This window comes from Bactrocera dorsalis, chromosome 5 (assembly GCF_023373825.1).
Source record: "Bactrocera dorsalis isolate Fly_Bdor chromosome 5, ASM2337382v1, whole genome shotgun sequence".
Classification (NCBI taxonomy): domain Eukaryota; kingdom Metazoa; phylum Arthropoda; class Insecta; order Diptera; family Tephritidae; genus Bactrocera; species Bactrocera dorsalis.
The window spans coordinates 37695406-37721137 of NC_064307.1; the positions used below are offsets into that span (position 1 = coordinate 37695406).

Sequence of the window (25732 nt, forward strand, 5' to 3'; positions counted from 1 at the left end):
TGCCCCCGCCACGATGTCAAAATCGTGCTTGGCGACTTCAACGCCAGGGTGGGCAAAGAAGGTATCTTTGGCACTACGGTCGGTAAATTCAGCCTCCACGAGGAAACATCCCCAAATGGGTTGAGGCTGATCGACTTCGCCGGGGCCCGAAATATGGTTATCTGTAGTACTAGATTCCAGCATAAGAAGATACATCAAGCTACCTGGCTGTCTCCGGATCGAAAAACCACCAACCAGATCGATCATGTTGTGATAGACGGAAGACACGTCTCCAGTGTTCTAGATGTGCGTGCGCTCCGAGGTCCTAACATTGACTCGGACCACTATCTTATTGCAGCCAAAATTCGCACCCGCCTCTGTGCAGCAAAAGACGCACGCAAACAAACACAAGGAAGGTTCGACGTCGAGAAGCTGCAATGACAACAGACAGCCGAACGATTCTCTACGCGTCTTGCACTCCTTCTCTCTGAGAGCACTCGTCAACAACTCGGTATAGCGGAACTGTGGGACGGCATTTCAAACTCCTTACGTACAGCTGCAACGGAAAGCATTGGTTTTCGGAAAGTGCAAAAGAACAGCTGGTACGACGACGAGTGCCGTGTCGCAGCGGAGAGAAAACAGGCTGCCTACCCCGCAACGTTACGATCGACCACAACACGTTCGGGATGGGATAGATACCGAGAGTTGAAGAGGAAAGCGAGACGCATTTGCAGACAGAAGAATAAAGAGGCCGGAATGCGTGAGTACGAAGAGCTTGATAAGCTGGCCAACAGGGGTAACGGTCGAAAATTCTACGAAAAAATGCGGCGGCTTACAGAAGGTTTCAAGACCGGAGCATACTCCTGTAGAACCCCCAAAGGTGATCTAGCCACCGATGCTCAGAGCATACCTAGATTATGGAGGGAACACTTCTCCAGCCTGCTGAATGGCAGTGAACGCATAACACCAGGAGAAGGCGAACCCGATTCCCCAAACGATGACGATGGAGCAGACGTTCCATTACCCAGCCATGAAGAAGTTCGAATAGCGATTGCCCGCCTGAAGAACAACAAAGCGGCAGGGGCCGACGGATTGCCGGCGGAGCTATTCAAACACGGCGGCGAAGAACTGATAAGGCGCATGCATCAGCTTCTTTGTAAAATATGGTCGGATGAAAACATACCCAACGATTGGAATCTAAGTGTGCTATGCCCAATCCATAAAAAAGGAGACCCCACAGTCTGCGCCAACTGCCGTGGGATTAGCCTCCTCAACATCGCATATAAGGTTCTATCGAGCGTATTGTGTGAAAGATTAAAGCCCACCGTCAACAAACTGTTTGGACCTTATCAGTGTGGCCTTAGACCTGGCAAATCAACAACCGACCAGATATTCACCATGCGCCAAATCTTGGAAAAGACCCGTGAAAGGAGAATCGTCACACACCACCTCTTCGTCGATTTCAAAGCTGCTTTCGACAGCACGAAAAGGAGCTGCCTTTATGCCGCGATGTCTGAATTTGGTATCCCCGCAAAACTAATACGGCTGTGTAAACTGACGTTGAGCAACACGAAAAGCTCCGTCAGGATCGGGAAGGACCTCTCCGAGCCGTTCGATACCAAACGAGGTTTCAGACAAGGCGACTCCCTATCGTGCGACTTTTTCAATCTGCTGCTGGAAAAAATTATTAGAGCTGCAGAACTGAATCGAGCAGGTACAATCTTTTATAAGAGTGTACAGCTGCTGGCGTATGCCGATGTAACAAAACGGCGATTATTTGTAACGAATTTATAGTTAATAGTTTTAATAGTTTAAGGATCACTGTGAATTATTAGTTTAAGCACATTATTGTGAATTATCGCAGTGTCCTTTACTCCCGACGTTCGCTTTCGGTGTCCATACTGTTGGAACTCCGATTATAATTCACTCAATTTCCGAACGCCGAAGAGATAGGCTGAGACACTGCGGTAAGTTGATCTTGCAGATCATTGCATATTTGTAATAACCTTTTCTTTATAGAAATAAATTGCTGTTGTTGTTATTGCTCTTGTATTTGTTACCGTATGCACGTGTACGAAATGTATGTGCGCATATATGGGCATTCAATGACACAATTAAATTCGCCAGCCAACGGAATTGAGACAGCCGATGATATTGATATCATCGGTCTCAACACCCGCGCCGTTAGTTCTGCTCTCTCCAGACTGAACAAGGAAGCAACGCAAATGGGTCTGGCAGTGAACGCGGGCAAGACGAAATATCTCCTGTCATCAAACAAACAGTCGTCGCACTCGCGTCTTGGCTCTCACGTCACTGTTGACAGTCATAACTTTGAAGTTGTAGATAATTTCGTCTATCTTGGAACCAGCGTAAACACCACCAACAATGTCAGCCTGGAAATCCAACGCAGGATTACTCTTGCCAACAGGTGCTACTTCGGACTGAGTAGGCAATTGAAAAGTAAAATATTATGTAAACACCCAACACATATACAAAAAATTCCTTTTAAGAAATAGATTCCGATATTTCAGCTTCTATGTAATATTTCCGCTCATTTTCATAAAAAACATTGTTTTAAAAGTTGCACGTTGTTAAAATTATGCGTAGAATGTACTGTCTTCATATAGTACACCATGTCGTATGAGCAACAGAATGCATTAATCACTTGAATGATGGCTTATATGAAAAAAATTGTTAAGACCGTTTTTGTAGGGTGAAAAGTTTTGGATTGGAATCCAAGATGCTAAATGAATACTTTTGTGTTCAGCAGTAAATTTCGTACAAAACTATGAGATTTGCAATTTAAAAAGATATTTTTGTATAACATTTTTAAGAAAAAATATTTTACCATAAAATTTACAAACTTCATCTATTAATATCTTTTAAAAGGTTAGGTTTATGAAAAATCATTCAAAACTTTTTTGTAGAGCATTCAGTTTCCATTAAAATCTATGAACTGAGATATTTTTGGCAGCGAGTTGGAAGCGAGATATGAGTTTTTCTGTCTGATAGTAAGAAAATATTAAAAAAGTGTAAGATATTTCTCGCTAAAACTAAGAATTCGTACTTGGAGATACTTTCTTAGAGTAAGATACTGTTTTTCAGAGTACCAGACATGAAAAAGTGTTCATCTCTTTTGACCTACCTTAATATACCTACATATGGACAAGATTGTAATGTTTCCTACAAAAGTGGTTATGATTCCAAGGGCATTTAGATGAGTCGTATTTCGAATTGAATTTAAATCAATTTTAGTATCCCTATAATAAAGATTATTGCTATTTGAGCCCACTTAACTAAAACCAATATACATCCTTTCCTAAAAGTGCTCGTAAAATTTTAACAAGGGTTTCTAACTAGACTAATACAGCCTTGCAATTACTTCAACTTTGTATCACTTTGGACATGAAAGATTTTTCTGTTTATTAGTGCAAATTGCTTGTGATGAGCAGAGTTCAAAAGGCTAGTAGATTCCATTTTCTAGCCACGTATTAGACACTAGCTCAACTTTAATTGTCGATAAGAAGATAGCAATACAAATATGGAGCTTTTATTATATTATTGAAAACTGTATGTTTTCAGGTTTTGCATTTGATTTTGATGAGAGAAAGTAATGTATGGCATACGCATTGCATACATTCACAATTACAATCTCTGAAGAGATTAATCATTCTGCTACTGGGTGTTTAGCCCTGACCTTGAGAATCCTCATATTCAAGCTAATGTCAAACTGTTAACCTAGTTTGGTTACAGCTGGTGGCGGAATAAACAGCCTTCACATATATTACTCCAAATCTTAGTTGATGGGATGATGATTAAAAATAAAACGTCAGTTATGGCTGCTTAGTCAGCAGGAAGGAAATGGTCGCTTTTATTAAGCACTTAAACGAAAGAGTGATGCAATGTGTCTGACATATTTTTGTAGCTCGTAAATCTTATCAAGAATGATGGTATAATATCCGTGTATCTTATTTATAGAACATAGTCGACTTCAAACTTTTAGTATCAGCGAAAGTCGTAATGATATTTTCTATTTGCAGTCTTAATGTGCCTCTTGACTACACTAAAGCTTGAGATATGCATCAACAAATTGATGAACATATTGCAAACCATTTAAAACAACTTACTTATTTATAAAAATAAATGAAGAGTTACATATCGTTGATCCATTCAAAGGGATTTAAATAGTCTTAAGGAACTTAAATCGATTTTCATACTCTCCTTATTTTCGGAGACGAAAGTGTGCGATTTCTTCTCAGAAACAAGAAAACAATGTTGTTTCTTTTTCGCCGTCACTTAACGCCAATCCAAAAGAAACAAATTTTCGGTCTTTGAAGCAAATAAATCAAGAACACATTTAACTTCAACAAATGATTTCATTCGACTATCCTAAAACTCATGGAGGACGTTTGCTGTGGAAATGCGGAAAAAACATTGTCATTATCTTTTTTCTTCAGCATGATTACTCTTGGGATTGACACAATCCCAGTGGCGTTGGTATCCCACACTTTCAAGTGCTTGAGCAGTTTCCATTATCACGATTATCTTTTCTACATACATACACACAAGTATTTCGTTTTTTCTATCTTGTCATTTTCCTTTCTTTTAGCTGTTGTCACACTTTGTTGTCACTTTAAGCTGACACGCTCCGTTTTCCAGTGTTCGGGTGCATGTGCCGCATTGGCTTGAAAAATAGGTAAACATAATTTTTTAACTTTGCCTGTCAGTTGCAACTTTATTTTTGGCATTCCTGTAAATACTTAAGCGAGAAAGCAACTTTTTCATTGGCTATGATTTATTACTTCATGTAAAATTAAAAAAACTTTTTAACAAGAATTTGTTGTTTTCCAAATAGATTTCGTTAATGAATTTGATAAAGACTCTTTAAGCTTTCGGTGTTAAAGAGCTTAACATTGTATTAAAAAATATTTAATTTGTCTATAAATAGGTGTTCGATTTTTGTGAAATAAGCCTATGGCTAATATGTTTGTACTTATTTTATTTTATCTGCACAAATCCGCCAAAGTACATTGAATAAGAAGAAATGGTTCATATTATCTTTATTTACGACATATTGCTTGTCCAGTTTTTAAAATATAGTAATAGTAGAGTGAAGTACCAGCTAAACTATTCTCATTATATAAATAATTTTGTAGCAGATGTGATTGCAATATAACGCTTTCACTATAGTTTCTCTTAGGCACCAATTGAATATTCTAATTTCTGTCCTCTGCTCTGGAAAATCGATACACTGCTGGTCTTAGGTTAGACGCACGAACGTTTTTTTTAATAAATTGTTATATTTATAATCATGCTTGTTCTTATTGTGCAAAATGCTTTTCTTCTCAAAGTTCGAATCTTGTCCGAAAAATATTTGCTCATAGTTGGTTGCTTTGCGAAAAAATAACTGTACATTAAACATTTCTTTGTCTTGCGTAAACAAGTGCAGTTTTTTCTATTGAGAAAGTACAATATTAAAAATAAACAAATACATTGTTTTCGATCTACATTTAAAGTAATAATGGGAAAAGCTACTATTCTGAGCTTATTGGAAACGTGCAAAATTGTTAGAATTGCTTCAAATTCGACTAAGTCTGTTGCTACGGTTAAGGAATTAGCCGGAGTAAAAGCAAGCCTTTGAACAGTTCAGCGTACAATCAGAAATGCGAAACACCTAAAGCGTTTAAATATCAAGAAAAAATCCCCTCTAAATGAACTACGCAAAGAAAAACGGCTTCGATTCGGGAAAGAATACATGACGTGGGCTGTTCAATCTGGCACTCGACTTAATAATTGGCATTCAGTGGTCTTTACTGATGAAAACGTTTTAATTTAGATGGCCCTGATGGCTTTTAATACTATCATCACGATTTGCGGAAAGATGAGTTATATTTAAGTCGCCACCCCAGCCGAGAAAGTGGAGTCATGGTGTGGGGTGCCATCACGTTTTATGGAACAATTGACTTGGTGTTTATAAATCAGAAGATGAACGGCGCTCTCTCCAAAACATTATTAGTGTTCGTCTTTCCACAATTAAGACATCTGCTTGGACCATTTCCTTGGATTTTTCAACAAAACAATGCACCTATTCATAACGCCCGAGTAGTAAAGTCGTTTATTTCGAGTCAAAACATTAATGTCATGACCTGGCCACCATATTCTCCAGATCTTAACATAATCGAAAATGTTTGGGGCTGGCTAACTCGGAAGATATACGAAGGGGGAAAGCAATACGGAGATAAGGAAACATTAACTGCAGCTATTAAACATGATTGGAGGGAGATTTCCTTGAGCTACTTAGATTCCCTGTATCATTCTATTAATGACCGGATATACGAAGTTTTTACTAACAAAGGAGGAAGTACTCATTACTGAAATTATTACTTTTTTATCTTCTTCTTATATATAAAAATGAAACCGTTTTCGTTGTCACGGCATCACGCGTGAATGGCTGAACCGATTTGGCTGATTTTTTTGTGTGTTGTATTTGTTATTATTAGGAGAAGGTTCTTATGTAAGAAAAAATTACGAAAGTTGCCGGAAAACTCCTAGAAACAGCCCTTTTCTTTTTCCCATACAAACGTTTTATTTTGTATATATATACATACATACATACATACATATGTACATATGTAAGTAAAAATGATTGTTTGTTTGTTAGTAACGCTAACGCTCGAGAACGGCGGAACCAATCTTCATGAAATCAGAAGATGTTCGCTGTGGATCTGGAAAGGGTTAGATATAAAAAAAACCATATACTTTTCATAAGGAAAAGTCGAAAAATTGAAAATTTCCAAAAAGTGACTTTTCATACAATTCTTTTTTGTTTTGTTTTTCAATATTTTGATTTGTAAATTATTTGAATCGTTCAATTTCGGTCGCTTACTTTTTTATTCTGGAAAAATTATTGAAAATTATTCAGTGAAAACTTTATGTGTGTTTCAAACGAAGTGATCAATTACAGATTGAAATTTGTAACGAAGCAACGAAGACATAGTGCAAATATCGGTCGGCGTTTTTTTTGCCATCAACGTATGGCAGCCCAAGACACATGAACTACATGAGACTTCCAGGATGCGATGACATATGTGTGGAATTATGGATCGCTGTCAATCAGCGATCATCACGATAATACAGCAAGACTTTTCAAACAACAGCTACGATGTTTGATGGACTTTATCTTGAAGCAACGTATGTATATACAAGTATGGTGCAGTCAGATGCTGGATGTACTCTGTTGAGTTGCAAAAAAGAGGTTTGCCCCACGCACACATCTTCTTTGAATGGTGGATGGTGGTTACACCAGATCAAATTGATGAAATCATTTCTGCGGAAATTCGTCGTGGCGAACAACTTACTTGACAACTGAGTCAGTCAGTCAGTTGAACTGACCGTCACTGTTTTCGTAAAAAAAGGACACCTATGACATATGCTATACATATGTACTCTTTTATATATGCATGCGTGGACATCAAAAAAAAGACGCCTACGCCGGAATAATAAATTAATCGATAGGAAATTCACGAGCTTATTTGTTATAGCCGCGAATAAATTTTTTTTCTCCAAATGGTAATTAATAAATTTGTTTCCATACATACTTAGATTAATGAACACCCTTACAAGAGCTAATTCTTCAGTTTTAAAGACATCCAAGTGAAACCTTGCATGTGACCTTTTCACTCCAGGAATTCGCTCATTTGTCTGAAAAGCCGATATAAGATGTACAAACTGACTGACAAAAGTCAATATAAGGGATTTTTTCCTTTTATACCAGTAGAAGTTGCACCTGTAATGGGCTTCATAGCTTCAATGCACCCAAATTATCGTTAATAGTAAAGAGGGTATCATTTGTTACATTTTAATAAAGGTATTTGCGAATATGTAAGCAGAGACAATTTTCTGCCTTAACTCAATTAGAAACTCTTTTAAAATCTTTGCTTTATGTTTGTCCTAAGTTAAATAAACAAATCAAAAGTGAGCCAATAACTTTAAGATGGTAATTTGCGTAGTAAATACAAATAAAACAAGTAAGGAAGGGCTAAGTACGGGTGTCACCGATAAAGTGATAATCGAGATTTCATTATCCGTCATTTACATATTTTTTTATTTTGCTGTAAAATTAATTTGATTAGTAGTTCCTGAGATATGGTTTTGGGTCCATAAGTGGGCGACGCCACGCCCATTTTCAATTTAAAAAAAAGCCTGGGTGCAGCTTTCTTCTGCCATTTCTTCCGTAAAATTTAGTGTTTCTGACGTTTTTTGTTAGTCGGTTAACGCACTTTTAGTGATTTTCAACATAACCTTTGTATGGGAGGTGGGCGTGGTTATTATCCAATTTCTTCCATTTTTGAACTGTATATGGAAATGCCTGAAGGAAACGACTCTATAGAGTTTGGTTGACATAGCTATACTAGTTTCCGAGATATGTACAAAAAACTTAGTAGGGAGCGGGGCCACGCCCACTTTTCCAAAAAAATTACGTTCAAATATGCCCCCCGCCCCCCTCATGCGATCCTTTGCGCCAAATTTTACTTTAATATCTTTATTAATGGCTTAGTTATGACACTTTATAGGTTTTCGGTTTCCGCCATTTTGTGGGCGTGGCAGTGGGCCGATTTTCTTCGAACATGACCTTCGAACTTAACCTTCTTATGGAGCCAAGAAATACGTGTACCAAGTTTCATCATGATATCTCAATTTTTACAGCTGCACGGACGGACGGACAGACAGACAGACATCCGGATTTCATCTCTACTCGTCACCCTGATCACTTTGGTATATATAACCCTATATCTGACTCTTTTGGTTTTAGGACTTACAAACAACCGTTATGTGAACAAAACTATAATACTCTCCTTAGCAACTTTGTTGCGAGAGTATAAAAATAACAAGTAAGGAAGGGCAATGTTTGGGTGCTACCGAACATTTATACTCTTGCAACTTCCAAGAATCAAACCAATTATACAAATAAAGTCAGCGGTATGTTCGAAAATCCTGGTATTAGTTATATAAATAGGAGCTAGGTCAAGTTTTCGGCCAAATTTATCTATTTCAGACTTAAAGATACACTCCCTTATTTTCATTGGAATAAATTACATATTGGTCGATATATGCGGCACAGGGTCCCCAAAGGATCGAAAATCTTTATATTAAGTATATGGCGGTTAAGAGAAATATTGGTCTGATTCAACCTATTTTTGACATACGAACATGTCATTATATGAGAAGGATTATCCCTTCATTTCAATTATATATACATAACACTCACCAACATTTTCGATCAAAAGTCAACTACAGGTACCGGGGTCTAAACATTCGGTACCTAAAGGCTTAAACAATTTTTTATTGGATTTAAATAATTTTTGTCATAGGGCACACACTAAAGATCCCGTTATATTAATTTCTTTTTGATTTATGTACTGGAAACTGAAAGAATTAAGTGGAATTTTAATTGTGCTATATGGAAAGTAGGCGTGGTTATTCATCGATTTCGTGCATTTTCACAATGTAACATATGATTGTAAGTAGAATGCCACATACTAAACTTTGTCGAAATCGGTTGGTCGGGTCCCGAGATATAGGAATTTATCAAAAAGTGGGCGGTGCCACGCCCATCGTACAATTTTCGCACCAATAAAGACCTTTCATACCATCCCGGTGGCAAATTTTTACGTTTCTGACGCATTTAGTTATTGATTTATCACGCTCTTAATAGCTTTGAACTGTACCGTTATATGGGGAGTGAGCGGGCTAATCCTCCGATTTCATCCATTTTCACACTGTCGGTAGAAGTTCTCATAAGATTTATACTCAGCAAATTTGGTTGTAGTAGCTTAAATGGTTTAGGAGATTTATATTAAAATTGTTAGAGGGCGGGGCCAGGTCCACTTTTTCAAAAAAAAATTTCCCACAAATGCCCCTAGCCACTGCGATCCTCTTTGCCAAATTACAGCTTTATATCTTAATTTAGTGCTTTGTTATAGAACTTTATATCTTTTCGGTTAATGGCGATTTGAGGGCGTGGTAGTGGTCCGATTACGCCCATCTCCTTTTTTTTTGTACTTTGGAACCTGAATATCAAGTTTCAACGATTTTTTCAGAAGTTACAGCTTGCACGGACGGACGGATGGACAGACAAGCAGTCACGCGGATTTTAACTTTTCTCGTCATGCTGACCATTTATATATATATATATATATGTATATGATCATTTAATAGTATTGTTATTATATATATATTTATAGGTTAGGTGAACAAAACTATAATAGTCTGCAGCAACTCGTTGCAAAATTAATAACACCAATTAAATAATCACAAAAACAAACAATTTCATAAATATAATTAAGAAAATGAAACTAAATAATAAAAGTATTTAAAAAACAGAAAGAAAACAATCGAAATAAAAAAAAGAAAAAAATATATGAAAAATTAAAAAAGACAGTTGTTGTAATTGAAAACAAGATTTACTTTCTCTTTATGTATATATTTGAAACCAAACATTATTTTTAGCTTTATAATTGCTATTTTCGTGAATCTTCTGTGTTTCGCTGAGTTCTGAGCTTTATTTTCTCTTTTTTGTGCTGTTCTAAGTAATTGTCTTCAATTCTACATAAAAATCTAGAAATATTTCTATTACTTTTATTTTCATTTAATGTTATTTTTTCACTTTTCTATTATTATCGCAACTGTGATTGTTATTAAAGCACTCTTAAGCTGCTCCTCTCTTACTCTCTTTCATATTTTTCGTTAATATGCAAATACATATTTATTCTACCAGTGGTCTTCAAACTGGTGGATTCAACCGATTTTAGAATTGGTCTCATATTACGAATTCTTAACATTCAGTTCAAGTACGCTTAGCACCATTCCTTGATTCCAAAATAATTATTTTTGTATGACAATAGTGAAGTTTTATATTATTTTTATAAAATAATTTATTTTAAAAGAACTTGTTAAATCCAAAATCGGAATAATAAGTACATTACTTATTCACATCGACGACAGTAAGGATTCAGGCACAACAAAACCGTTATACACATCACTTTTAGGTAATGAGCACCTTTCTACCCAACAGAAATTTTCTTCATCAAAGACTGATACACATGAGTTGTCAGCAGAATTAGACTCGCCACCAATAGCCCATAGTTCATTGTTTAGCGATACGCAAGTCATCAAACCATCGCCAACTTCCAAAGAGCAAATCTGCGAAATGTTTTCAAGAATATTCAGTTTGACCTAAAGCAATTGGCGTAAATCAACTCCATATATGTACCTGTGACCACGTGTTTTGCTGAGGATCGTAACGTTCAGCACCGCTACGGCTTAAAACATAAATGTGACCTTTATGTGCTGCTGCCTGTGCTGCTACCTGTAATATAAAAAGTAGCAATTAACAGTTATTTAATTTTATAAGAGTTAAGAGGGCGACTAAATAAATCAGTGGCTATTTTCAATTAGACAATTTCGGTCATTTTTATTGAAGCGGAATTACTTTTGCTGGTTTTGAAAACATTGGGGAAGGCTGCAACGGTGAAATCAAATGGAATCTCTTATTACAGCTGTAGTACGCATTTCACAAATAAACTTGGAAATCCTAGACGGAATAAAATTCCGATTACGTTCATTGGTCTACAGTAAAAGAAAACCCAGGAAGCGAATGTTAATATTTAAACACTTAGGTAAAGCCTTCATATACCGTTCTTCGACTCTTCCTCATTGTACCAAATCATGACTTGATGAACGTTCTACTAATATTAATAATTATATTCTAATCTAACTTACACCAGGTGAACTGTGACATATTTTCATATCCGCGCAAAAAGTCCAAGTATTCGAATCCGGATTGTAGCATTCGACGGATTTTAGTTGCTCATAGCCTTTATAACCGCCCATTGCGTAAATTTTACCATTTAATGTCACTGCACTGGCGTTATATCGTTCAACAATTAAGCTGTTCACCAACTTCCAACCACCGGAAGTCGTATATCTGGAAACAAACAAAAAGCAATGAAAAAGAATGTATGTATTTATATCAATAACCTGAAGCGTCAAAAGTGACATTTCACCACGTTGCATAGTCTGTTAAAAAAACTTAGATTTATTCTAAATTAGTCGTTGGCAATGTCAAAGTGTTAGAGTTTTCTAAAGTCAGATTCAATCAGATCATAACTTTTCACTGAATTCACTCCTTTTTTATGGCGAAGAACCTTATTTTGTTTACCACCCATACTACCTTAACACATCTAGTCTAACGTTCTATCACCGTTAAGCTTAAGGTTAACTTGAAATTGTTAAAGCTCAAAATCGCCATCGTTAGGTAATTCGTTACAGATTTTTATGTATTCACCTTTCCACCGACGACAAAGCTCTACCCTCACAACCACCAATCGCGTAGATTTTCTCATCTAATTCGACAACGCAGTGTTCGCTTCTTGCTTGGATCATACCGGGTAAATTTTGCCATGTCTTATTTCGTATATTCCAGCTGCGGACGATGTTAAATGTGGCACCCCTTTTCCAACCGCCAATAAATAATAAATTATCGTCCTTCAAAATAGTTCTGTACCATTCGTAATCGATTTTTATACTCGCATATTCCTCCCACTTATCCTCAGTTTTGTTGTATTGCTGCAGCTTGGGATTCAGCTATTCCAAAAATATTGTAAGTACATTAATTTAATATTTTCATTTTGGAATAAAAGCCACAAGTGTGTGTTTACCTCCGAGCAAAGCGCTAGGATTGTTTTCTCACCACAATTTGTAGCACTGACACCACGTGGTTCTGTAAATCGCATATTTGTCATTGGCCGTACTGTAGGCTCTCTGATCCACGATATCGCCTTGAAGGCCAGTAGCTCACATCCAGGTAACGGCTGTATGTGTGTCATAAGAAAGTCCACATTGAATTGGGTAAGCCGCAGACAAGCTATTAAAAGTGGCAGTTGCTCTTGGCGCGCAGGAACATCGTAATTGTACCAGCGTTGTATGGCATCGAAGGCATCTTCCTCACGGGTTATATTCAAATTGTCAGATACCAGAATACGTTGCAATTTTTCTACATCAAAATTCAAAAACTCATCGCTTCGGCTGATCTAGTATTATTAGAAACAAAATTTAAATTACACAGGTACCGTTATTGTGAGACATTACTTGTATATTTAGACTCACCTCCATGAAGTTCCGTGTTTCGTATTCGATGATTTTCTGCCTAAGAACTTCACATTGCGTTTCACGCTCCAGCGCGTAAGCACCCTGTAAAGTGTATTCATCGATATGTGCCATGAGATAGTCTACAATACTGCTTAGGGCATCGTTCAATTGTAAAACGATAGCCGCATTTAGCATGGCAGCGAGATTGTTAACGGTAATGAGGGCCTGTCCGGTGTAACAATAGGTTATTAGATGCTCAAAAATATCGCTATCGATATCATTTATCTCGATGACTGGATTAGTGCCTTGATTGCCATTGAAAAGGTTCTCGAAGTAAGGACTCGCTGCTGCGAGTATCAAACGATGCGCGGGTACACTGAAAAAAAATTTTAAACATTAATCTGTATAGTTTTATGTAAGCTGAGGACAAAGTAATACTTACAGAGCCGTTGGATTTGAAACTTTAAATGTCACATCGATCAGAGACTGCTCGTCGTAGAAGTTAAATATTTTCGTCATTAATTTCTCCATGAAACGGTTCTGCTCACTGGAGTTCCTCTGAAGAGCAAGTGTTTGGGAAGAACTCGTGGCCATTACTAGTTACTTAACTTAACTTTCCTTCTGTAATAAAAAAATTACAATATTGATTAAAATATTTGAAATAAGTAAAAGCACCTGGAAGTTTTCTTCCAAGTAGTCTGGTGTACACTAAATCTGCGTCCGATCAACGACTGTCATCTTACCTTGGCAACTTTAGTGGCGCGTTGAAGTCCGTGTCTGGTATTATGCTAACCGCAGTTTTTTATTTGTAGTTATCGCAGCTTTTAATGGAACGTTCCTGAACCTCTAAGGGTGGAAAGTAAACAAAAAGATGTCTTAGTAACCTTAAGATTTCTCGCTTTTGTATTTAGTTACGCTTTATATGTATGACACCTCCGTAGAAGTGCCATACTTGAAATAGCTCTTTCTCCAATCTGCACCCAAAATCACTATTTATTAGTTTTTCGCGTGGAATTCCTTTTCTACACTGGCGGCTTTCGGCCGCGTTTCAAATAAAAATAAGTAGTTCTGTTACGTGCGAATTAATTGTACACACCCCGCCTACGGTTATTTTTTTTTTTTAATTAAAAAAAAAACGCAAAAATTATTTATTCTTTACAATTTTTAAGTAAAAACATGTTCGTATACCGAAATGTAAGCTCACAGACGAATAAAAAGAAATCGGCTCTTTATAAACCATAAGAAGTGTTCAGGGAAACTGATTTCAATGGCCGCACAGCCCGAAATAAACCACACATAAATGCTAAAAGTCGAATAACGTATAAGAATGAAAGCTTTTGGAATACCGAAAATTTTTGTAGATGAGGGTTCAACTTGTTTAGATCGGATGGAAACAGCCTATGTATGGAGAAAAGCAAATGCTGAGGTAAAACCGCAAAATCTACGAAGCAACGTATACATAGTAGAATGACGTGGTCATTTTCTGTACGCGAGAATTTGGAATTTACCGATAGTATTATGATCAACAGTGTGTTTCTGGACATTTTGAAACAAAATTTGCCACAAAATGGAGCAAATTTAAATATTTCCGACAACTTTCGGTACTATGAAGATCATGATCCGAAACACAAATCCCGAGCAAAGCTGGCTTATTTGAAACTGTCCGCACTTAGTACAAACACAAACACTAGGGTGGGTCGATTCCGGAATTTTTTCGATTCGGTATTTCTAATAGTGCGGAAAAGTTGCCTTAGTACTTCCTGATTCCAATGCAACTTTTTGTTTTGAGATCGGATTGCATCTTCAACCCGAACCTCGGCCTTGAAATTTCGGAAATTCGCCTAAAATCGTGAAATTGTCTACCTAGCACCTGAAATACGCATCTCATGGCAAAATGTATAAAACAAAAGTTATTTCTCACGTCATTTGCTACCGAAATGGTATGTGATCATGGCCGTAGGACGAACCGTTCCCGAGATACGAGCGAAAAGGCGGCGCGCCACAGCGCAAGGTCAAAATTGTTGCAGCTCTCAGCTAACCTGTATTGGTCACCCAGAACCCACCGCGTGGAGGTAGCTGCTCTTCGGGTTCCTCTCAAGCCCAACCCAACCAACCAACCATATGTCAGGCTTGTTTTAGTCTGATTCTGTGTCAAATTTATTGATAAAATCAGATTTTGTACTAAACTTTGGCACTTGTTGCCTAGATTTCAGTGTAGATCGTATAAAACGATCACGAGATTGGGGGCCAATAGCTTTAGAAGATGCCTCTGTCACCAGTTTGACGATTCTCTCGACTGCCACGGTGTGAGAGGGGAATTCAATAAATTTCCATACCTCTGCAGTGTCTCCCGACAGCCCTTTTATGAGTTCTTCGTTAGAAACTGAACAAAGAACTGGTGGAACAGTCAAGGTAATAGTCTTCCAGTTAATCATATCGTAATAAGTATTAGCTTTGAAATTCAGCTTTGGCACTTTATTACATCTAACTCTTCCATTTATGGTGTCAGACTCTGTTTCTCTGGCTGCCAGAAGACGGTCAAGGGCCAACTTTCTGACTTCTATCCGTTCGTCAGTCATCATACTAAGGAGAATGCTTTCTGGAAGAGCAAAGAAAGCATTCTGTTGAATTGCACATGTTACCTGGATGCATCGACGCTAAATCTGAGGAACATTGACCGGAAATAACAGCTTCTGATATTTTATAGAGATAAGCTTGGTCTGTGCTAAGTTGGGTCGGATTAATAACCTCAGAAGGTAATTGGCAGGATGGAAAACTTTCAAATTTGACAACAGGCAACTTCTCACAATAAGGGAGCAGTTTACCTATGTCGCCAGAGAATGTATTTGGACTCTTTGAGACACCATCTATGTGTTCGAAAAGAGCACGGAATGGAAGTTCGTTGAAATGTAGAAGACAAACAACCCACTGTAATGGCCTACCTATTCTTTCTTCTAGTTTCCGAATGATTCCACCTTTCCAACCTGTGTTCGTGTTGGTGCCATCAGCACCGACAACTTCTAGATGTTCCACATCAACTGAATTGTCTTGTAAATGTTGCCATATAGCTTGCGTCTCATCCTCAGCTGACCCGGAAGGAGAAGTGGCGTGGCCAAAGTAATGACAACCAGGTTCCGCTATAAGAGAAATATTGTCCTCTTTGACGGTAGTACTTTTCACCTTCGCTGACTTGTGTAAGTGTATTGTCTTTGCGGCCGTCAAAATACAGCCCATATACGGAGTCAATACTTTCGGTGTTCTGGAGCTTAACACCAACACTTTTTTTTGCCCGACTAATCTTGCATTTGTCAGTGACAAAGCTAGCCTGATCCTCTGTTATCAAACCTGCTTTTTTGGCATCCAGAAAAGCCGATGAAACAATCAAAGCCGCTGCTCTATCACTTACTCCAATTCTTTGGGCAGCTAAAGCAGTGTGTTGTAATACTAGTGTGTTTTGTTTGGTTTGGTTTGGTTGGGATGGAAGAGAAAATTCATCATCACCATCGTTTTTCAAAGAATCAATGTGCGACGCGCCTACATTGTTGTCGTCTGTATGACAGTCTGGCTGATCTGAATGGTCACGTGTTCTAGCTGATACTTTTCTGGTAAGTCTTGATGTTGAATGACGTTTTGAAAGCTTTTCTTTACGTTCATTTTTCTTTGTAATCTGTTTTGTTTCAGGTAGATCAACACTTCCAATGCGACCAATTCTTGTGGTTCTCTGGTCCAAGAGAAATGGTTGTTCATTGATAGGAACTTTCCTTTCCTTTGGACAAGTGCAAGAAGAAAAATAAATGCATTTACAAGCAGCAATGTCAAATAATTTTCCGGCAGAAGAGACAAAGTCGTCTCTTTTAGAGCTCAAACCTATTGGGTTCCTTAAAAACATTTTTTTAAGAGTCAGAAATTTCTTATGGTATGTGGTGAGCATTTGTACAACTCTGGTGTGTGAAACTATCGGAATAGATGACTTTTTGAAAGTATTTTCAACCTTTTTTGCAACTATTTCTGTAACCTCTTTACTCCTAGGTTCATAGTTGTCGCCTCGGAGTCGCCCTATACCAAATCTTTCAAACTGATAACACAAAAGAACATCCTGGTAAGTAGGTAACTGGGACTCAGAGAGATTGTACGGATATATGCCAAACACAGGACATTTCTGTCTAAATTTAAATTTAGATACAGCCATTTTGAGTTCTGTGTTTTGTTGAGAGAATATAAGTGATAGCACCTGGCGAAATCAACGACAAGAGTGAAGGAACTCGATGAAAAAATATTTATGTGGAGACCAGTCCGAACGTGTCGTATGGCGCAGGGAAATGAATGTAAGTGATAGAACTCGGCGAAATCACCGACAAGAGTGAAGGAACTCGATGAAAAAATATTTGTGTGGATACCTATCCGAACGTGTCTTTTGGCGTAGGTGAATGAATGTGAGTGATAGCACTCGGCGAAATCAACGTCAAGAAGTGTGGCCGCAAGCCGATTTTCACCTTCGCTGTGGCGCGCCGCCTTTTCGCTCGTATCTCGGGAACGGTTCTTCCTACGGCCATGATCACATACCATTTCGGTAGCAAATGACGTGACAAATAACTTTTGTTTTATACATTTTGCCATGAGATGCGTATTTCAGGTGCTAGGTAGACAATTTCACGATTTTAGGCGAATTTCCGAAATTTCAAGGCCGAGGTTCGGGTTGAAGATGCAATCCGATCTCAAAACAAAAAGTTGCATTGGAATCAGGAAGTACTAAGGCAACTTTTCCGCACTATTAGAAATACCGAATCGAAAAAATTCCGGAATCGACCCACCCTAACAAACACTGTTTCCTGATTTGAGTGGAATTGAGAATGAATCTGTGGTCAGTTTTGGATTGATAGATTCGAAATAAAGCCGCTTTAAAATGGAATGAAACAAAATTGTATCTAGCTACACAAAGAAATTGGTGGAATCCATGCTGAAACGTATGAAAGCAGTTATAGATAGTAAGAGGTATCTCACAAGGTGTTACTCAAACTAAAATTGTGATTATGTCCTTCAAAAGTGTATTTTTGGGTTTGTTGCTGCATCATTTTCGCTGTGAGGTGCAATTGAATTGAACTGCTATTGCTTTTGTTATTGATTAAATAAAATAACTACAAAATCTAATTTTTTAAAGCATAAACTAAATGTGTATATCAGCCGCTGTTAAGTGGTTTTTCTGAGTTTTTGAAAATTAAATTGGCACAATTCAGATTTCTTTTTTCTTTATATTACAATCATATAAATATTATAATATTATCACACGATTTTACTTATCTGTGTTTTTTTAAATATAAATCACATATTATTCATATATTCATAAATGTATGTATGTGTATGGAAAAGTGTTCACATATTCAATTTTAGCTCGAAAAATCTTTATAGTTTTTTTTATAGTTAATAAAGAAAAAAGAATCACTTGAAAGTACAAACAAAGAAATCGCAGTGAAACGCTGAAAAATCCTTCACTTTTGGTTTTTAAGGTGTGGCAAAGCTGGTTTTCCTCGTAACTATAAACACCATCAACTTTCCAGCGATAAATTTGATAAGTGATTTTTAAATTATTAAATTTGGCTGAAAAATTACAAAATAAATGTGAAATGTTAGCTTATTTCAATGCTTAGAGTGTATCTATAAATATACAGAGTAAAAAACGTGAAAAAATTTAGTGAAACAAAGAGAAATACCACGTGTTCTTAGTGCAAATTTTAGAACTTTTAAACGTGAATATTTTAAAAATATTACTTATTTTTATATTATTTTTGAATATTCCTCCTCTGGAGATCCCCTATCCCTATCCCTATCCGCACATACCCCATCCGAACATACCCCATTTATACGGAAATTCGGTTTTTTACTCCGCCGGAATCGTGCCACACAAGTAAATGCATACATACATATGTAAACTATTTTATTTTTTCCTTTTAAAACTCGGATCACACACTATGACAGCACCACGTAGGTGGCTTGAAAGTTTTATTCGCTCAATTGCCCTATCAGCAGACCTAACAAACAATGCGTCACCGGCTAAAGTTCTGCAAACAATAATACAAACATTGAAAATTTGTTGTTGTTATGTGATCTGAAATGCTGACTATACATGCACATATGTATGTATGTAATATAATTTAATCGCCTAAAGAAGCCTTCTTTTCCGTTGTACTTTAATAAAAATGCGTAAATTAATATGGTGCTTACCTCGTTATTGTAATAGTGTTCTGAAGCAAAAGCAATTGAAATTCAGCTTTCCGATATTTCAACACTTATACCAGGAATAATAATATCTGCTTAGTACACTTGTCACTACACAACTCGTTAAATAAAGTAAAACTGAGATAAAGAGATCCTCAACTTATTCCAGTGTGAGAGAGCCTCAAAATAAGCGTTTGACAGTTGACTGGACAGAGAAACTAAAAACATATGCTTTATGTTCTCTGGCCCAACGTGCTAGCTTGATTGTTCGGTGTACAGTATCTTATAAAAGTATTTAAAATTTTTAAGAGCAAGGAGTTAGAGTATTTGACTAATATGTATGAATATGTCTCAAGCGCGCAAATGGCGGTAGAAGGCAATAGAAATCGTTTATCAGTTATGTAATTTTTATTAATATTCACTGAAATTATTAAACATAAAAATTGATTTCCCACTCATTGCTCAACATGTTGCAGGGTACTGTAGGCATACGGAATTATCTCTGGGTGAACTGTCGCGCTCGCATGAAGTGAACGATCTCTCGGGTGTGTCAGCGAAGTTCGCTTCATTGGAAAGCTCAAGGCGTGGCTAAAAATGCTTCAGTAGAAATTTAAATGTATGCCGAAGCATTTTGTGCCGTTTCGAGACCTACATAGATATGTTGTTGTTAGCTTTTTTTTGATGTTGTTGTCACATGGCTTCGTAGCGAAATTATTTTTGCGATTATAACGCAATACTTTCTACGACTATCATTTGAACAAAAGAGAAATTATGTATATGTGAGTTATCTTAATGAAAATAAGAGAGCTTGTTTTACTCATAACAGTATATCTCTGTGCCCAAAATAGATAAATTTGAGCGAAAATTTGGCCTAACAACTAAGTATATAACTAATAGCAGGATTTTCGAACATCCAGCCGGTTTTACTCTATATGATTGCTTTTAATCTTAAAAATCGTTTGTGCCTGCCACTATAACTCGGAAGACCATATATATACATACATACATACATACTCATTTATATTCCATAATTAAATTTTCACTCTTTATTTTTATCTTTTAAAAATTCGATTTTCAGATTCAAATTATAATTTCACTTTTTCCAAAATCTTTACTTTTCTTTCAAGTTTTCCGCAATTCTTTTCACTTGTTTCATTTGACGTGAATCGAAAAAATGTCGGTTTTCGATCGAGTTGATCCTTTTAAGGTCTGCTGGGTGGTGATGGTATGGTATATTAGATGATGGGTTGTGGACGCGGCTTTATGTGTATTGGTGTGTGGTGTTCTCGTGAGCGGCGTCGTCATCTATGGATCGCGTTAATGTGGTGTATTGTAATTCAGTGACGTGTATGGAGGAGGGTGCGTTAACTCATCTAACCAATACAAGTACACATGTATGTAAATATAAAGAAATCTTTATTTGTTTATTGACCTTTAAACACAACTTATCAAAGAAAGTCTCGCTTATCTTGGATATTGCTCCAAGCCACACAGCTCAGAACCATTTCATTAAAACTACAGAGAATGTTAAATTTAGGCAGACAATGTTATTTAACATTTAGCTAAACTGTAACGCATTGATAAGGGCGATCAAATTTTCAGAGTTTTCGTGGAAAATATACAATACCAAGTGAAATATGTTTCTCTTAGTTTACATTTTTTGAACAACAGTCAGAATCGAACAAATTTTACAAATAAATGTTAACATTGTTTAATTATTTTCAATATTAAATTAAATACGTGAAATTATAATTTAAGACGCCAACGAAGCAAAGAATTTAACGGAAATTGTCGTGTCAATGATTGCATATTTAGTAAATTTATCAATTTTTATGCTTGATTGGATTTTTGTTTATTTAAATTAAAATTATTGTTGTTTTATGTGGATTTTAAGTTGTTATTTGCAGATTTTGAATTGTCATTTTGAATAATGCCACCAAAACGTGATGATATTGGGAGACGTTCGAGTACAGCTTCACAGGTAGCAGTTAGGAGAGCACAGGAAAATGATGTGCAACATTTTCAAAGAGATTTAGTACGTAAACGTAGAAGGTTTTTTGCAAAATAGGACGAGGGTTTTAGAAAATTTGAATCGAGGAGCGTTCAATTGAATATTGCAAAGCATTCAAATTCAAAAAGTAAACGCCGGTATTATGTTGTGCTAGTGGAAAAGTGAAGCTGTCGGCATTGAACCAACCTCCAGAGACTTTGAGTTCTTTGGTGTTGGGAGTTACACCATAGTCGAAGCATTTTTTAGCGTATATACAACCTTATAATTTATGCTTCAAAATGACTTCGTTTGGTGCGACCAATATCATTCGTGATAACTTCATGCCAACGTTTTAGGTAATTTCGACCTTTTAAGGTAACTGACATCCGTTATGATGAAAGAGAATTATAAGTACTTTGCAAAAACTATGTTCTCCTTTTTGAAAATTCTACACTACAGATACAAGGCCAGATTTACAATAGAGTAGGCTCATTATTGCCATTCGCTGATGCAAACTATCAATTTTTACAAATTTATTTTGTTGGCAATTCCAATATTGAAGTTGAACGTCGTTGCTCTATCACTTCAAGTGTGAGAAGATAAATCGTTGAACGCCTACAAAATTTTTCCACAATGACAATGAATCGGTTCGATTGTTTCAAACAGCCCATGATCGTATCCCGTCGGATGATTACAAAATTGTCATTCGAACTGATACAACTCACAAGAAATGGACACCGAGGTAGCGAACCTGCTCACCGCAATCGACCAAACGATAAGAGACCAAATGAAGTATTCTTTAATGAAATTAATTCAAAAATGTATATGTCCTCAGCCTTGTAAATAATTTTATTTTTATAGTCAACTCAAATACAAAAATTTTGTTCATAAAAATACATTTTTTTTTTAATTTTTAATGAGATATTCCATTCATTGGTTTCTTGTTTATTCTCTTTATTACTAAAAATTATAAAAAACATAAAATTTAATAAAATTTGCTCACATTTCAATAAATCCGTCTATTACAATTGGTAGTTTGCGTTCGAATGGTGATTCGAATGAACGGATACGTTTATATATATAATCGTTTCCGTATGTCATCATGCGATAGAAGTGTTACGATCACGTATGTCATAATACGAAGTATAGAGGTCGAATCAATATACCATGATCAGACTGAAAATTTAAAGGGATTAGACTACATTTAATTACATTCACTCATCAGCCCGTTCTCACTGCCGTTAGAAAGATCAAAAAACAGCTGTTATTGTCATTCAAGAATTCACATCACTTAATATTTATCAAAAGAAAAGATTGCCATATAGTATTTTGAAATAAAAGCCGTCTTTTTTTTTAAATATTTTCCATATAATAGAAATCATGGATGCATTTTTTCATTTGTTAAGTCGATTTTCAGTTAAAATTAGAATCATTGCTTTCAAAAAATTTGTTTGTTTACATTTTTTCCCTTTGTAGTGTCAAAATCAGCTGTGATAATGTAACAGATTTCCAATGCTGACAAGTAGATGGCGCAAAATCAGAGTCGCACAGAGAGATTTAGCGTGGATCAGTTTCAGATCATTTCAATGAAGTGATCTTTAATAGATTATAGATAATTCTATTTGGACTTTTAATATACGGCAAAACTACTTAAATTTTTATGATTTTATGGTATATTAAAACAACTAACTTTTGATCTTTCAATACTAAATAAAATGAATGTTAGTTCTCGATTAATAAATGCTTTTAATCATTTGTAATTGAAAATTAATTCGATTATGCATAAAATTACAAAACGTTTCATGAAATATATTTAAATTTCACATTTTCTTGGATTTTCATTGTTTTAAATTTTTATTAGCGATCTTGAACGACGGCAACAAATTCCTTCGTTCACATATATTTTTGGTATAATTTCAATCTGGTCGTTCCAGTCATTCCAATTGCAAAACGTCAAAACCTACCCAATCCAGTCAACTGTCAAACGCTTATTTTCAGGCGCTCTCACACTGGAATAAGTTGGGCATCCCATTATCTCAGTTTAACTTTATTTAACGAGTTGTGTAGTGACAAGTGTACTTAGCAGAGATTATTATTCCTGGTATAAGTGTTGAAATATCGGAAAGCTGAATTTCTATTGCTTTTGCTTCTGAACACTATTATAATAACGAGGTAAGCACCATATTAATTTACGCATTTTTATTAAAGTATTTACAACGGAAAAGCAGACTTCTTTAGGCGATTAAATTATATTACATACATATGTATGTGCATGTATACAGAAATATCAAACTGGTGCGCTGGTACGACACAAAGTGCCAGTCAACATTTCAGATCACATAACAACAACAAATTTTCAATGTTTGTATTATTGTTTGCGGAACTTTAGCCGGTGACGCATTGTTTGTTAGGTCTGCTGATAGGGAAATTGAGCGAATAAAACTTTCAAGCTACCTACGTGGTGCTGTTATAGTGTGTGATCCGAGTTTTAAAAGGAAAAAATTAAATAGTATACATATTATGTATGTATGCATTTACTTGTGTGGCACGATTCCGGCGTGGTAAAAAACCGAATTTCTGTATAAATGGGGTATGTGCGGATAGGGGAGCTTCTCCAGAGGAGGAATATCCAAAAATAATATAAAAATAAATAATATTTTTTAAAATATTCACGTTTAAAAGTTCAAAAATTTGCACTAAGAACACATGGTATTTCTCTATGTTTCACTAAATTTTTTTCAAGTTTTTTACTCTGTATATTTATAGATACACTCTAAGCATTGAAATAAGCTCACATTTCACATTTATTTTGTAATTTTTCAGCTAAATTTACTAATTTAAAAATCACTTATCAAATTTATCGCTGAAAAGTCGAGGGTGTTTATATTTACGAGGAAAACCATCTTTGCCACACCTTAAAAACCAAAAGTGAAGGATTTTTCAGCGTTTCACTGCGATTTCTTTGTTTGTACTTTCGAGTGATTCTTCTTTCTTCATTAACTATAAAAAAATCTATAGAGAAGATTTTTCAAGCTAAAATTGAATATGTGAACACTTTTCCATACACATACATACATATGTATATGAATATATGAATAATATGTGATTTATATTTAAAAAAAACACAGATAAGTAAAATCGTGTGATAATATTATAATATTTATATGATTGTAATATAAAGAAAAAATAAATCGGAATTGTGCCAATTTCATTTTCCAAAACTCAGAAAAACCACTTAACAGCGGCTGACATACACATTTAGTTTATGCTTTAAAAAATCAGCTTTTGTAGTTATTTTATTTAATCAATAACAAAGGTAATAGCAGTTCAATTCAATTGCACCTCACAGCGAAACAAACCCAAAAATACACTTTTGAAGGACATAATCAAAATTTTAGTTTGAGTAACACCTTGTGAGATACCTCTTACTATCTATAACTGCGTTCATACGTTTCAGCGTGGATTCCACCAATTTCTTTGTGTAGCTAGGGGCAATTTTGTTTCATTCCATTTTAAAGCGGCTTTATTTCGAATCTATCAATCCAAAACTGACCACAGATTCTCAATTCCACTCAAATCCACTCAAATCAGGAAACAGTGTTGGTGTTTGTACTAAGTGCGGACAGTTTCAAATAAGCCAGCTTTGCTCGGGATTTGTGCTTCGGATCATGATCTTCATAGTACCGAAAGTTGTCGGAAATATTTAAATTCGCTCCACTTTGTAGCAAATTTTGTTTCAAAATGTCCAGAAACACACTGTTGATCATAATACTATCGGTAAATTCCAAATTCTCGCGTCCAGAAAATGGCCACACCATTCTACTATGTATACGTTGCTTCGTAGATTTTGCGGTTGTACCTCAGCATTTGCTTTTCTCCATACATAGGCTGTTTCCATCCGATCTAAACCAGTTGAACTCTCATCTACAAATATGTTCGGTATTCCAGAAGCTTTCATTCTTATACGTTCTTCGACTTTTAGCATTTATGTGTGGTTTATTTCGGGCTGTGGGGCCATTGAAATCAGCTTCCCTGAACACTTCCTTTGGTTTATAAAGAGCCGATTTATTTTTATTCGTCTGTGAGTTTACATTTCGCTATATGAACATGTTTTTACTTAAAAATTGTAAAGAATAAATAATTTTTGCGTTTTTTTTAATTAAAAAAAAAAATAACCGTAGGCGGGGTGTTTACAATTCATTCGCACGTAATAGAACTACTTATTTTTATTTGAAATGCGGCCGAAGGCCGCCAGTGTAGAAAAGGAATTCCACACGAAAAACTAATAAATAGTTATTTTGGGTGTAGATTGGAGAAAGAGCTATTTCAAGTATGGCACTTCTACGGAGGTGTCATACATATAAAGCGTAACTAAATACAAAAGCGAGAAATCTTAAGGTT

At 36.0% G+C, this 25732-nt stretch overlaps 2 protein-coding genes across 6 annotated transcripts in view; one reads left to right on the plus strand and one right to left on the minus strand.

Moving 5' to 3' along the window:
• The window catches only part of LOC125779046 (kelch-like protein 17), a 134522-nt gene that overhangs the window by 39740 nt on the left and 69050 nt on the right, over nucleotides 1–25732 (plus strand). Inside the window, exon 1 of one of the 3 annotated variants that reach the window (XM_049459455.1) lies at nucleotides 23151–23503. The exons of 1 other annotated variant lie outside the window; for it this stretch is intronic. The gene's annotated coding sequence lies outside the window, so the exon portion shown is untranslated. Of the gene's footprint in view, nucleotides 1–23150; nucleotides 23504–25732 lie in introns of those variants that run through there. One more of the 3 variants, XM_049459457.1, reaches the window with a different exon arrangement.
• Nucleotides 1–25732, minus strand: part of LOC105230313 (kelch-like protein 17) — a 134882-nt gene that overhangs the window by 26494 nt on the left and 82656 nt on the right. Inside the window, exons 2-9 of one of the 3 annotated variants that reach the window (XM_049459459.1) lie at nucleotides 13872–13974; nucleotides 13571–13749; nucleotides 13147–13504; nucleotides 12699–13070; nucleotides 12326–12624; nucleotides 11761–11965; nucleotides 11252–11347; nucleotides 10503–11181 (exon numbers count right to left, since the gene is read on the minus strand). In XM_049459459.1, coding sequence (XP_049315416.1) covers nucleotides 10969–11181; nucleotides 11252–11347; nucleotides 11761–11965; nucleotides 12326–12624; nucleotides 12699–13070; nucleotides 13147–13504; nucleotides 13571–13722 — 1695 coding nt within the window. In that variant the 5' untranslated portion in view covers nucleotides 13723–13749; nucleotides 13872–13974 and the 3' untranslated portion in view covers nucleotides 10503–10968. Of the gene's footprint in view, nucleotides 1–10502; nucleotides 11182–11251; nucleotides 11348–11760; nucleotides 11966–12325; nucleotides 12625–12698; nucleotides 13071–13146; nucleotides 13505–13570; nucleotides 13750–13871; nucleotides 13975–25732 lie in introns of those variants that run through there. The other 2 variants (XM_049459461.1, XM_049459460.1) reach the window with 2 other exon arrangements.